Consider the following 15,735-nt stretch of genomic DNA (forward strand, 5'->3'; position numbering starts at 1 on the left):
GTGGAGGAAGTGGCGATCACGTGGCAGCCGCGGTAGTAGCTGGAGCAGGTGACCGGAGTTGACAGCCGAATAGTGAAGGACTGGGGAATCAGCCCATGAGCCCGAGGAGCCTCAGATGAGTACACGACAAGAGTTGGAATCGAACAGCGGGGAAAGTGCTGCTGTGGTGCTGGCTGGATAGTGTCTGGTGTGTGACAAGGCAGCAGCGACCTTCTCACCTCCGTCTACTCCCCCAGTGGGGCCGCGAACAAGCAATCGAGCGGCGGACAGTCATCCCGCTCGTTACAGCCTTTACACCGGAAATGAAATTTTCTTGGGAAATCGTTCCCAAAGTTGAAATTTTCCGGAAAGTTCCGGCTTTGAGAATTATTTTCGGAGGGGCACATTTTCCGAAAAATTCTGAGAAATTTTCCCTAATACCCAGAAAGTTCCGGGGATGGGGGATTTTTTTTCCAGGTTTGAGAGACGAAAATCAGGTACATTTTTCGGAAATTCTGAGAAAAATTTTCCGCCACCTGGAAAATTCCAGGGATGGAGGATATTTTTCTAGGTTCAAGAGATGATGTAATGGGCAATTTCTGGAACTTCAGAGAACATTTTTCCATTTCCTGGAAAATTCCGGGATGAGGGATTTTTTCTGGCTTTGAGTCGTTTCGTTACCTGGAAATCTCTCATTCCCGGAAGTGCTCTTCACCAATTGTTCCAGCTAACATAGATATCACTTAGTAGGTCTTATAAGAAGGTTGTTCAGATATCTAGTAGATGGTCTGTCCCTCAAATCAATCTTCAAGAGTGAGGTGCTTCCCCGTCTGGAGTAGTCACCCCGTCCTTTGGACATTTTCAATCAACCGACAGTCCCTAGTATAACTCGGGGACCATACGGGGTGACAGCACTCTCGATAGGGAAGCACCTCACTCTTGAAGATCGTTCTTACAAGACCTAATAGTTTAGTTACTTGATTCATCTTCTCCTCACAATGGCACGAGAAGTTTAGTTCATTGTCAACATATACACTCAGGTCCTTTTTGCATTCAGTCTCTATTAATACAGTTTCTTCGTCCCGTTGGGACATATGATACGCCTCATTACCATTACTACGACCCAGGTACATCCTCTCACTCTTCGTGACATTGAATCTTAGCAGCAATTTCTTCGACCACACTTGAAGCTCACAGAGATCTTTCTGCATCTCTACGCAGTTTGTTTGGTTCTTAATTTCCCCAAATAGCTTGGCATCATCCGTAAACATTGGTAAGGCAGAGTTTATAGCTTCTGGCATGCCATTTATGATACAAACAAAACAACAACAGGCCCAATACACTGCCTTGTGGTACCCCGCTTGTCACAGGTACACATGACAATTTTGTACCACTAATCACCGCACACTGCTTGCAATCAGGCAGAAAGTCTCTAATCCACGCTAGGACACTTTCCCGAATGCCATACCCTTCCAGTTTAATTCTCAGCCTTTCATGTAGGGTGGCCAGACGTCCGACTTTAGGACGGACAGTCCGGCTTTTGAACACTCTGTCCTCCATCAGACGCTACCTCGAACCAGACGTTAATTTGTCCTCCTTTTTGTTGACTGACTAAAAAGAATTATGTAAATTACCTTAGGTATACTTAAAACAGCGGGAACTGAAGGCCATAATAACCTTTAACGCATTTTTATTATATGTAGTTGCCGTTGTCAACACTGCTGATAAGCCGCAGTGTACACAGTGTACGACACTATTAGTCAAGTTGTCAACACCGTCAACATGTCCGATATGGTCAGTCTGCCCAAGGCCGCAGTAGAGTGGTTGACTTTTTTGTTTTTTTTATTTGGCTTTCATTACTGACAGATATCTATGGCTAAACCACATTAATAAGGTCTATCTGCAAGTTTACTCAGTCATAAAAAATATTTGTACCATAAATGTGGACAATACAAACCTCCTATTTTGGTAAAAATTACTTGAAAAGTTGTAGGAAGACAAAAGATGCGTCTCTTCCATTCTGCGACAAATATAAACACTGAGCCTCTTCTTCTCGTAAAAAAAAAAAATAAAAAGACAAACTGTAATACTGTATTGTATTTTAGTATGTTGATGTACAGTACAAAACATTTTCTTTTCTATGATAAAACAATTCTAACAAATTTTATTACAACATATATTATTATCTTTTATTATGCAATCGGGAAATAGCGTACTTACTATATTCGGGTTGAGCCTGTTACATCAGTTAAGGAGATCCTGTAAGTTACGGCCTCGCTTACGGAGTCCACTGACAAATAATTGTTTTGAGTAGGCCTATACTGACTGTAACTCCAGTTATGGGGTAAACAAACAGATACAGTCCTGTAAATGCTTTTGAGTATGCAGCTCCTGGCCTGCAAATATTTTCAAGGGCACCACACTGCTGAGAGAATAGTACAGGAATATGAAGAAACTATTGCATGCTTTGGGCTAGCTTACATTTGTGACAGATACTGTGATACTAGCAACATGATTGCTGTTTTTTCACTTCCAGGCTTTAAAGAGGTGGTCCTTCTGATTTTAGTGATAATGATGATACTAACAGTGAGTATTTAGATGTCATTCATGTCAACACAAGTGACTAGGGGTTTATTCAGGTCTCCCTGTTCAACATATTCCTTGTTTGGCACACACAGTATGCTGCAACTAGTTATCAAGGATGGATTTAAAAATCCCACTCAGTTGATAGGATGCTTGATAAAACAGCAAAGATTATATTACATGTGTGCATGTCTACTGCAGCCACTGAACTACTAGAAGGTGAGAACTGGCTTCAAGTTGCAAACATCATATGATGAAACTCTCAAGAGAAAACAGTTCGATCTATACTTTCTGTCCCAGAAGATAAGTTGGTATTATTTTCTTGTAGCTCCGTTCATTCCTACCACTAATCTATTATCATATTCGAATAAGACGTCTAATTATAAGATAATTTTCATCTTTTACATTACCGGCGGAAATGTATAATAATGGAGATAGCTTTTCCAAATAAATTTCTATTTTCTTCCATTATTTCCCGCCATTATCGTCTGCCTCTCACCTAACACTGCGTGTCTCTCGCGTCTCCTTCATAAATCATGACGCGCATGCGTACCCGTACACGTCACGCGGCCAATCAAAAGCGTTTTTGCTAATTCAGAGTATATTTGGCCCAATCAAAATCGAGTTTTATTTTGGGGCTCTCATATTTTGAAATTCAAGTTCAGTTCCGACCATGGAAGTCTGCGATGGATGTCACTTAAAGTACTGTATATGGAGCTGATTGCGAGTTTTTGGAAAAAAAAACGTAGAAACTATAGCATTTTTTCGATCGCATGGTGTTCTTGTGTTTTATTGTGTATTTGGTAGTCGTTTAGGCACTTTTTTTCTCGGAAAACGTCAAACGAAAAAAAATCGCAAAAAAAAAGGCTAATTTCCGCCAAAAAGGAAGGTCATATTCGGTCTCAGCACACACAAATACACTAGAAAAATATATTTTTAACTTGCTACAAGTGAACGGAGCTACAAGAAAAATTTACCCCATATATACGCTTGTAACCATGCTGCCTTCCCAGCACCAAGCTGCATTGTACATCCAATACAACATGTATATAGAGAGCACATTGTGAGTTTCCTTTCTCCACCCCATTCTGAGTGTGAACCAAACATCCTGAACCCCACAAATGGTGACTCCCGAAGATTCGCACTCACACATGATGGAGGAGAAACTGATCACGCTCCCAGTCTTCAAGCAGCATGGAAGACTGGCTTATCCACACAGAAGCAGCTCTCATCGGCTCTACAACTACTGTCTCTACACCGCAGGTCAGACACCCTAGAGCAGCTCTGCTACTCTAAGAAGACACCAGCTCCTCTTCCTGCCCCAAGCACCACGCCCTACCGACCCCAGCACACCCGTCCTGCCTCAGACGCCGACCCCGGCCCAGCAGTAACCCCTGCCGCCCCTGACGCGGCCTCTGTTCCTGAGTGCGGACCCACACACCCCTCTTTTCTCCCTCAGTTACACCCTGCTAATGTCCTGCACCCTGCTGCTGTCGTGGACCCAGCTGCTGTCACGAGCCCTCATCCGCTTCCGCTGACGCAGCCCCTGCTCCTGACCCAGGCCCACACACCCCAGCAGGCGAATCTGACGACTCTGTACCTGCCGTGAGGGAAGCACAACATTCATCGCCTCCACACACCCTTTTTCTCCCTCTCTTCTCCCACAGATAGTGTGTATATAGACAGTTGTATCCAGCGACCGGCTCATCCACGCCATCGCCGTTGTCTCACATGAGGCATGCACCGCCCGTTCTGCCTCACATGTGCTAAGCAACCCTGCAGACAACAAGTCTCCTACACCGCCTGGAGGGAAGGGGGAGTATTGTAGTGGATTTCTCCCCTACAAACGCTGTTTGTCGCTGAGTAGCCGACCCCACCAATTCCCCAGTGTATGCCTCGTGGTCTAGGTCAACCAGCGCCGCCATACATCACGGAGCGGGGGTCAACTACTAAGCCACGCCAACCCCTGCTATTTAAGACCTGACATCGTGGTGACCTGCCTCTTTCTACCTACAGCCGCAGCCAGCAACACCTCCTCCGCCACTGCCTGGCAGCCCTCGCTCCTCCTCCGCCTGCCTGGCGGTCCTCGCTCCCGCCGGCGAGCATGGCGACCCACAGGCTGGTCCTCCTCTGAGCATCCTCACCAACCAGCTCTCTCTACATCACGCTTGTAACCATGCTGCCTTCCCAGCACCAAGATGCATTGTACATCCAATACAACATGTATATAGAGAGCACATTGTGAGTTTCCTTTCTCCACCCCATCCTGAGTGTGAACCAAACAACCTGAACCCCACAGTAGCTTCCTAGGTATTCTTGAACTAATAAGCAAGCATGATCCTTTTCTGGCTCATGAACATTTCACGGTTTGGAAATAAAAGCAAAGGAAATCCAAGTTACTTGAACTCCACCATTTGTGATGAAATCATTTTGGTAATGGGAAAAAAGGTTTTGTCAACTGTTTGCAAAGAGATTCAGGGTGCAAATTACTACTCCTTATGTTTAGATTCTACACCCGATACTTCAAGAACTGGCCAACTTGCATTCACTATTTGGTATGTTTTTTCGTCTGGTGAAACAGTGGTCGTTTTTTGCTTTACCTTCCCATCAGTAGTCACACAGGAGAAAATATGTGTGATAAGGTCCTGGACACATTGAATGAATTGGACACAGATATTCAAAATTGTCATGGACAATCGTACGATAATGATGCCAATATGTCTGGGAAATATGAAGGTCTCCAAAGAAAATCAAAGATGTAATTAATTTCATTGATTATGTACAGTCTCGTTCAAGATTCTTCGAACACTACTGGAGACAACTGGCAACTCAAGGCCGTTTGTTTACTCTACAGTATTACCCCGCTTTACGGGTTTTTTTTTTTGCATGTTTCCACGTTTACGCAGTACCCTGCCGAACACGGAATGCTCACTTAACGGTGTGCGTGTACTCTTTTACGCGGAGAGCGGCTGGCGGTCATCTCGCGCCGCGCCATTTATGGATTCAAACCTCCCGCCATGTTGGTAAGCGGCGCGAGTAGGTTGCGCAGTGTATGTCTTTGTTGCGTTATCGGTGACGTCATATGACATATCGGACTGTGATTGGGCCAAGCATCCTTACCTCCCTCCCCCACTAGCTGTGATTGGTTTAATGTACTATGACGTGCCCCGCCGCGGGAGCGTTCAAGCCCCTTGACCGACCCGCGCCAGTTACACCCCTTCAGGCTACATCGTGTATATCGGTATCTATTGTTCCATAAGAATGGCTTCCACCGGACCACCACCACCACCACCACCACCACAAAGAAACCTTGCATTACCTGGACCCAGCCGCCCTAAGCCAAAGAAGATACGACGTTCCCTAAGCTACGAAATTAAATACAAGACCATCCAAGAGTTGGAGAAAGGAACAAGACAGGTTGATCTCGCACGCCAGCATGGTGTTAACGAATCTACGATCCGGACGATTAAGAAGGATGCAGCCAAGATAAAGGTGCTTCTATGATCAAGTATTGCCACAACCAGGTGCTTCTCAAGACGGAGAAATTACTTGTGAGCTACTTGATTCGTCAGGCGCGATGGAACATGGCGGTGGACATGCGCTCAGTTAAGGAGTACGCACGTGAACTGTATGCTGCAGTGTCACGTAAGATGGGACTTGCAGAGCCCAAACCCTTCAATGCTTCCTCTGGGTGGTTGCAGAGGTTTAAGAAGAGGAACAAGGATCACCAACATTAACATTGGTGGTGAAGAAGCTAATGCTGACCGTGTTGTGGCTAGGGATTTTCCTCTGTTTTTACGTGAGATTATGGAGGAAGGACAGTACACCGACGACCAGGTGTTTAACATGGACGAATCTGGTCTTTTTTGGAAAAAGCTACCTTCCAAGACCTTCGTTGTGAAGAATGCCAGCAAGTGTCGGAGCCGGAAATTGCAGAAGGAGCGCATCACCATCCTGTTTACCACCAATGCCTCCGGTACCAGTAAGCTCAAGTTATCGATGATCCACACAGCACGCAAGCCACACGCCTGCAAGAGCATGGACATGACCAAGCTAAATGTCCACTGGCTGACCGCACGTAAGGCGTGGATGTTCTCTACTCTGTCCCTCTCCTGGTTTGATGACTGTTTCGTTCCCAACGTGAAGAAATTCTGTGAGCAACAGAATGTTCCATTTAAGATTTTGTTGCTGCTTGACAACGCACCAGGACACTCGCCCCGACTGTTGGATCGTCACCCCAACGTAAAAGTGGTCTTCCTTCCTCCCAGCACTACGTTATTAATACAGCCCATGGACCAAGAATTGATCTGTAATGTGAAAGCTGCATTCTCTGCAAAGAAGTTTAAGCTCCTGAACGACTATACCAACACCAAGGATGAGTTGCGTAACCTGGGTGACACCGATAGCAAGAGCGAAGACGACGAGGAACAACTTCTTGTGAAACAATTTTGGAGAAAATTCAACGTCAAGAAAGCTGTGGACTTCTTGGTGGAGGCATGGGATCAGCTGTCTGTAGCAACGGTTCGTCACGCATGGAGGCATGTATTGCAAGGTATTCCAGGTGGGATGCAGAGTCAATCTGTGACGGGTGAGGTTCAGACTGTTGCAGTAGAAGTGGACCTTGCTAGAGAAGCTGCGCAGAGTGTTACAGCTGCAGGCTTCTCCGAGACCACCAACGACGACATCCTGAAGGTGATAAGGGATCCTGATGTGACTGCCGACAAGATGTTAGATGATGATGACGTCAGTGAAGAGGCAGGTGGTGCGTCATCCCAAGAAGAACGCAAGTTATCACATAGTAATGTAAGGGGTGCCATCGAGTGTGTTGAGAAACTCAAGCTCCTCCTTTCCGACGACCCTGACGATAACCGGTATGAAGTCTTCACTACCCAGCTGTTGCAGACTATGGAGCCCTACATCAAGGTGTATCACGACAACATCAACACCAGCTGTCAACAAAGCATTACCTAGTTCTTCGCCCGCAACCCACCACAGCCAGCCCAAGCCAGTGATAGTGACAGAGACAGAGACAGTGATGGTGACTTTGAGGGATTTGTCAGGGAGGCACTAATAAGTGTGGATGACAGTGATGATGACTCACCTGAGGGCCAGTAGCCTGCCCTCTGCCTCAGAACCAGCCTCCATTCCCATACGCCGACCCCTCTCTTCTACTAACGTAAGTGTTAAACCTAACCTTGTTTTTTTCTAACCTCACCTAACCTACAATATATTATTCTCTTATTGATTGTTCTCTTCTATATTATGTGTGTGTGTATACCATCATAAAGTTAAGATGTTATTTTTACTAAAAAGTACGTATTGTGTCGGGAAAAAGTGGAGCTTGGGGGTCGGCCCGGTCTCTATTTCAATTAATCCCATATGTTATGTTGATCACTTTACGCGTTTCTCGCTTTACGCAGGCCGCCGTGGGTTCAATTGACCGTGTAAAGCAAGGGTTCACTGTTGTAATAATAATGGAAGCCCCTCAAAATCAAGGATGGCCAGACCAAGGGCCTCCTAGTAGTGAATTTGTTAAGGTGTAGAAGCTGTCGCCAACACAACAACCACACCCTAATTTAACGAGCTGCATGACCCAGTGTCAAGGAATAGTCCGAGAAGACTGGACAACTCGCCAACTGCACTGGCTAACCATTACCCCGGAATACGATCCGCAAATCGATAAGCATCCAGGTTCCCAATTACTGCTGGGTAGACAGAGGCAAATGGCATAAAGAAACTTGCCCATAGTTTCACCCTGCCCGAGGATCGAACTCGGGTCCGCTCGCTTGCGAGGCGAGGATGCTGACCATTATGTAGTATAATATAATACGAAACAACAAAGCCCTACCATTAAATTAAGCAACGGGGAACTAGGTAACCAATCGCCGATCACTTTTACATTTATTCAAAATTTTTACTACGTACTATAGTAAACAAACGGCCTTGAGTTTCCAGCTGTCTCCAGCAGTGTTCGAAGAATCTTGAACGAGACTGTACCGTGTGCTCCCCATTCACTGAACCTGGTAGGAGTACATAGTGTTAGTTGTTTGGAAGTCATAATATTTTTTGGTTTGCTGAACAAACTTTATTCTTTCTGCGCAGGATCAACACATCGTTGGGGTATCTTGACAAAGGGTTTCACTCCAAATGAAAACAACAAGATTTTAACTTTAAAACGCTTGTCAACTACAAGATGGTCTTGTCATGCTGAGGCTACAAAAGCATTGTGCCTGAACTACAAAAGCCTATATGAAAACCTTTGTGGATAATTATGATGAACCTGAATCTATGAGGTCAGAGGCAAATGGATTAATTGCTGGCCTAGGATAGCTTGAAACAGGTTTCATGGCAAAAACGTGGGATAGAATACTTATTCAGTTTAATAAAGTGAGCCGAACTCTGCAAAAGGAAGGTGTGGATTTGCTGACAGCCACATCATTGCTCGAGTCTTTAGAGGAGTTCACTGAGAAACTGTGTGAAAAATTTGACAAGATTGAAGATGATGCAAAGAACACCATGCCATGCATAAACCAACATTATCAATATGAAGAAAAACGTCAGAGAAAACGAAAGAGATATTTTGATGAAAGTAAATCACCAGATGAAGAATTCACAGAATCCCCAGGTCGGATGTTCAGAATGCAAACTTTCACTCTAATCACAGTTTAACTGCGGACTTGTCTTGCACACTGTAAAGAAGCTTTAGAGGACTAGCAGATGATTTTGCATTTCTAAAATGTTTCTCAGATCAAAACAAAGAGCATTTGACAGCTAGAGTAATCCATCTCACATCAAAATGCAGAGATGATTTTGATTCCGATTGTGCTGATGAATTTGAACATTTTTATAATTTTATGATCAGATTGAAAGATAAAATGGATTCACCACTGTCGATGCTCAAGTTCATATAACATCAGAATTTGGAAGTAACTTTTCCTAATGTTAGCATAGCTTTGAGAATATTTCTGTCATTGCATGTCACAGTGTGTGAAGCAGAACGCAGCTTCTCAAAAATGAAACTGGTGAAAAGTGAAAGGCGAGCTACAATGAGCCAAGATAAGCTGAAATGCCTTGCCATCATGTCCATCGAAAGCGATCTAACACGTGTGATTGACTTTGAAGAGGTGGCTTCCCAGTTTGCTGCTATGAAAGCTCAAAAGGCTAACTTTTAGTTAAATACATCTATAAAGTACTTCATCTAGATACAGTTGTTTCTTCCAATAAATAAATTAAAATCAGACATTCTGATTACAGTACCACAATTTTTTTCAGATTTTATTTTATTGAAAGGTAAATTTGTTTCTGATTAATCTAAGTACGACTGCTGGTAGTAAATGTAAGCATCTTAAAACTCAGAGAAAACACTTGAAATTGTCTTATAGTTTATTATTTTATAAGTTGAATTCACAAAAAAAATCATTAAATAAACTTCCTTTATTTGAAATTTACAATGTCTTTCTTTTTCCTTAAAAAAGTAGGGGTATGGGTTTAAGGGGGGCCCCTCTCGATAAAGTGACCGGGGCCCTAGATTGTCTTGATGTGGCCCTGCCCTGATGCTAATTAACCTGTTGCTGATTATCCTTCTGATCATGAGAAAACACACAAAGTCAGAGACTCCTGGCAAGTGTAAACAAGAGCAAAGACATGGAAATGAGTCAGGGGTAGCGCGTAGAGCTCTCTCATGGCAAGAATTCGCACCATGCCACCTCGAGCCAAATTCAAAACAGTTCTACCGCTCCTCTCCCAATCGTCGAATCTCCAGGGCATCAAGGAAACTTGCAGGGTATTTTCCCCTATATGTAATCGGCGGTTATTGGGATATCGGTTTTCAAGATATACCTGTACTCCTGAACATGCTGATTAAGGATCTGTTGTCCACAAATTGGTATCTGTATAATTACTTGTCCAAATAACATCTCAAAATATTTAATTACTTTTCTTTTGCCAATTACGCGCCCATTAAATGGACTAGCTTCGTTCGCCATAAATTTTTATTTATTTACTCGATATTGGCGACTTGTAATTTTGGATCTCGGTAAAAAAATTACCCCGGTTACAGCCCTGAGCACAAAATAGAGTTGTATTAATTTCTGGTTCAGACTGTTCACTACAGTACTGTACTTCTATTTGCAAACAATACTGTCAATACACCAGCTTTCAACTGAAGTTCCAGGCCTAGTTCCCCCCCATGATCAACTGTGCTCTTCTAGGTGTCCCCCGCAACCAGCTGTGCTCCCTCTAGGTCCCCCATAATCAGCTTTGCCCATCTTGGTGCCCTCCCCATTATTAGACCCCTAATTATGCCACTGTTCCCAAGTTGTAAAGTTAGGTATCCATTTACAGCTGGGTGAAACTGGGAGCACCAAGAAATTGAACCACCAACCCCCAGAACAGGAGGCGAATGCTTTATCCACTTGACAGCCGTGCTGCATATGCACCCCCTTTAAATCCATCTCCAGGTAAGAAGTTATTTAAAAGCAATGTAAACACAATCTTTATTTTTTTCATTGCAATACATTATACCATGGGTGAGTAGAGTGACAGAACGGCTTATTGTACAGTCAACCACAATTTTTTCATGTATGCAAAGATATATTTTCTTTCACATTTTGGCACCCATCCCATTAGCAAGAATATCACAATATCTACATTTTATCAAGTATATATAATTATGTTGTATACAAACAAAATTACCAGGTTGGAGGATTTGTCAAACTTCTTTCTTTATTGAGATCACATCTGTTTTAAAGAAGAGCATTCTTTAACTACTACTGTAGTACTCAAGGTATCTCAAATATCAGTACAGTAATTCAATGAGCAAATACTGGAGGTATTTATTGGTCGATAACCTATTTTGATTCTTCCTTAAATTTAAAATGTTTCTATTGTGTAAAAATGGTTGTTACCTCAAGTCCACTTATGATTTATTATTGATATGCCTGACATACAAATATATAATGATGTTACAAAATTGACTATGATCCTTAAGCCACCAAGTGTAATTACCAGTACAGTACTAAACAAAAATATATAATTTAGGATATACAGCTATACAATAGTAACAGCAGCTAATACTTTAAACTACAAAATATATTTATTAAAGAAGCACCAATCTGCATGATAAAGCATATTGATTGGTATAATACCCATGAATATGAAGGCAAAGAATATGCACTACATTGTTAGATATCAAAGTTATGTGGAAGATTTACCCATCATCCTTAATGTTGAGGCTTTACAAACTGCTCCATTTGCTATCTGAACAGGATATAGGATACGATGGCATTAGAATAACAAATCAGTAATATTGGTTATGGGACAATTTAACCTAAGTCATACCACAATGTGTTCTTAAATGCTCCACAAAGAAACTATAATAATCCTTCGACAAATGCTGGAACTGGAACAAATATTTCCTTATTTTTTCCCCATTACACCTTAAATGGTCATACTTGACAAATAAATACAAGGCAGGTAATAAACAGAGTTAAATGTTAATACATTATTCAAAATACTTAATAATCTCATAATACTCTTTGAACATTCCTGTGAGATAATATGAAGCGTTGTGAGTAGCATGGGCAAGCTGAAGAAAACGTTTTGAGAAAAATGCATTTGATTTTTTTTCTTATTTTGGTCTATAACTCATGCAAATTTTTATAAAATTTCTTAATTTTTCTTATTTTGTAGGTTTGGGGCAATACATCATGAATATGTCTGTGAAAAATGTATAACATTCCATAATATCCCTGACAGCTAATGGTAAAAACTACCTGTACAATAGTAATACAAAATAATACAATATTTTATGAGATGGATTTACAATTTGCTGGACTTTAATCAAGATGACATAAAAAACACAAGTCAGAATAGGTAATAATGAAAATAGCCACACTCATCATAACCAGTCATGACATTTTGCTTGCCAGAAAAGTGGGGGAAGATTAATAATCCAGCATGTTGTCGTTTGGTGAAACCTCATTGTTGATAACTGCTGCAGCATTTTGTGCCTCCTGTTGAGTGATCAGGTCCACATAAACCTGCTTGTATTCGGTTGGTTTGTACATCATCAGATCCTTAATGTCTTTCAACTTAATTTGACAGGAGAAAAGGGCAGGAATCCTGGGTTGCACATGAAAGAGCATGGTTTGAGTTACCAGGAACCATAGAAAACAGATTTTCCCACATTTGGTCAGCTTGCCCTTGCTACTCACAAAGCCTCATATAATTCAAACAAAGTAGAATACTGTATATACTTCAGCTGAGCATTGTTTAATATGTCACTGACAATCTACATAACTTTAATATATATAAATGCAGAATGATCACACAGTCTCCAATAGACTATGAGTGTTAATATCAATAAGACACAAATGCTGGCCCATTTTATAAGGTAGTGTTCTGTCACTATCATGAAACCATTACCTTTAATTATTCAAGAGTCGCCATGGGGCATCACTGACTACCTTGGTGTCTAAAATCTATGTATTGGTATTGTACGAATATTACTGAAAGACTTTTGTATTCTATAATTATAATAAAGAATATGCTTGAGCAATGTATAGAGTAACTCCTTGTAATAAAACAAACTTAAATATGCTACACAAAGAAAATATGCAACCATATTCTGATATTATTTTACTGTCTAGAAGTGTTAAATCAGATTTATTTAGATTTAATGAAAAATCAACAGCTTTTGATTTCTATCATGACAGAAAATCAGTCTTTCAAAAATGCTTTTAAATGCATAATTTACTCTTAGATTAAATTTAGCTATTTAAAAGAAAGGAACTAGATAACATCAAAATATGCAGTACATACTGTACTGGATAGAAAAACAGTCTATTTCATCATTCCACTTCATATCTGTGGTGTCTTAATCAAATCATGGCACATTTATACTCATCGTGTTGCTCTATAAATAAAATAATTAAAGAGCATCATTTATTTACTCACTACACAAATCAAGGTTAATTTCTAATGAACAAAAGGCAAATTCCTTCATGGTCAGATCACATACCCGGTATACTGATGTTGCAGTCCAGTAACTTCAGTCATCATCTTACAGTACAGTTGGTCCTCACATTAAGCGGTCCCGCATTCCGCGTTTCACCGTTAACGCGGTGCCTTGCCAGAACCTAACATTCTCACATTCCGCGGTCGCGAACGCCATTACGCGGAGAGTGTCCGGCGCGACGCTATTTTTAGATTTTCCCCACGCGCCACCCGCCTGCCTGCCTCTCCCTCCTCCTCCCTCTGCTTGGGCAAGCGGCGCGGTAAGGTTGCGCAGTGTGTGTCTTTGTTGCGTTATCACTGACGTCATATGACGTATCAGACCTGTGATTGGCCATGCATCCCTACCCTCCTCTGCTGCTAGCTGTAATTGGCTTAAAGTATTATGACGTGTCCACCCGGGGGAGGGAGGGAGGGAGGAAAGACGCAACCCACCACAGCCAGCCCAAGCCAGTGATAGTGACAGTGAAGTTGACTTTGAGGGATTTGTCAGGGAAGCCCTGACAACTGTAAGTGACAGTGATGATGATTCACCTAGTAATGGTGATTCACCTGAGGGCCAGTAATCTGCCCTCTGCCTCGGAACCAGCCTCCATCCCCGTATGCCGACCCATCTCTTCTACTACCGTAAGTGTTACACAAAATTTTTAGTTTTCTAACCTAACCTTTATTTTTCCTATGTTAACCTTTATCTTTCCTAACCTAACCTCTTCTATATTACTTGTTTTTTCATACCATCATAAAGTTAGATAAAATTTTTACTACAACATAGTTGTGTGTCGTCAAAAAGTGGAGTTTGGGGATCGGCCTGGACTCCATTTCAATTAATCCCATATGTTATGTTGTTCACTTTATGCGTTCCTCACTTTCCGCGGGACCCTCCGGGTTACATTAACCGCGTAATGTGAGGACCAACTGTATACAGCATCAGTAATGTGTTCTGATGAAATATAGTACATTTACTAAATACTTGTATAAATCATGTAGCAACCATAATGTATAAATCCCAATACAGTACCTTTTTCATCACAAATGCATATCTATGCACAATATTTTAAATTGCAGTAAATATGTAACTGCCCAAAACATCAAATAATTCAAAATGACAAACCTCAAAATACTACAAAAATGACTAATAGAAGCTAAGCACCCACCATGGGACCACAATAACTTGTCTAAAAAATTAAATAGGAATCCTTGCTTAATGCTGTAAGAGATTCATAGTGTACCTTAATAAGTCTAATATAAAGATAGGTACGATAGAGAATTTCTGGAGATGAAAAAATTATACATTCTTTGACTTCTTAGCCACACACCAGTAAAAAAGAATAATTAAATTACATAAGTAAAAAAAAAGAGGTAATGTGTGATTAAATAGCTCATCCAGAAATAAAACAAATCAGTGTGTGGATACAGGAGTGGAAGCAAATGCAAATGCCAGGATCACTCCTCTCTACATTGTAAAGATGAGCAATAAATGAATGAATCAATAACAAGAACTAATTTACCTGATCAGTTTGTAAGATAACAAGTAGCAAAGAGGATATAGGAATCATGCTGAATAAATGATAATGGTAATGCTCAGCACTGCATTGCATCACGTCTAATAAACTCGATACCATCAACCATCACTACATTGCACCTCTTTCTGTGGAGTAACTATAAATGCATCAGTTCTCAGCTCTTCAGAACATTAATAAATAAACATGATACATATTTTCTGATTTTAGAAGGCAGTGGATAAAATATTCTTCATCACTACATGTTTGAATCTCATTGTGGTGTGAATCACAATGGTAACAATTCCTCTAACCTTGAGAAGTTTTGCATCAAATGATGCATAGCTTCAATTGTACACTACTCAAAATTTAAATTTTTACAACTAATAAATAAAAAAGAAGGATTTACTACATGATATCATAAACCTGCAGTTTAACTAAAATAAACTTTCAGCGAGGAAACATGAAACACACCAATTTCTAATCTCGGAAGGATTCAATATTCTGTAACTCCAAACTAGAGACTACAGTACTTTCAACCTGCTAACTTATGATCAGATTACTGTATATAGAAATACAGTACAGATTTCGACCCACATACCTTGAGTTTACATCATTAACTCCCAACTAACATAGGCTTTCGTTCCAATGTAGACACCGA

At 41.3% G+C, this 15,735-nt stretch overlaps 1 protein-coding gene across 1 annotated transcript in view; it reads right to left on the reverse strand.

Annotated features, from left to right (window-relative positions):
- Positions 1 to 14,921: 14,921 nt before the first annotated feature.
- Positions 14,922 to 15,735, reverse strand: part of LOC121855588 (innexin inx2-like) — a 51,999-nt gene continuing 51,185 nt past the window's right edge. Inside the window, exon 4 of the mRNA XM_042350625.1 lies at positions 14,922 to 15,735. This exon is cut by the window's right edge and continues 153 nt beyond it. Within this exon, the coding sequence (XP_042206559.1) occupies positions 15,691 to 15,735 (45 nt within the window). The 3' untranslated portion in view covers positions 14,922 to 15,690.

The sequence above is a fragment of the Homarus americanus genome, unplaced genomic scaffold, assembly GCF_018991925.1.
Source record: "Homarus americanus isolate GMGI-L3 unplaced genomic scaffold, GMGI_Hamer_2.0 scaffold48406, whole genome shotgun sequence".
Lineage (NCBI taxonomy): Eukaryota > Metazoa > Arthropoda > Malacostraca > Decapoda > Nephropidae > Homarus > Homarus americanus.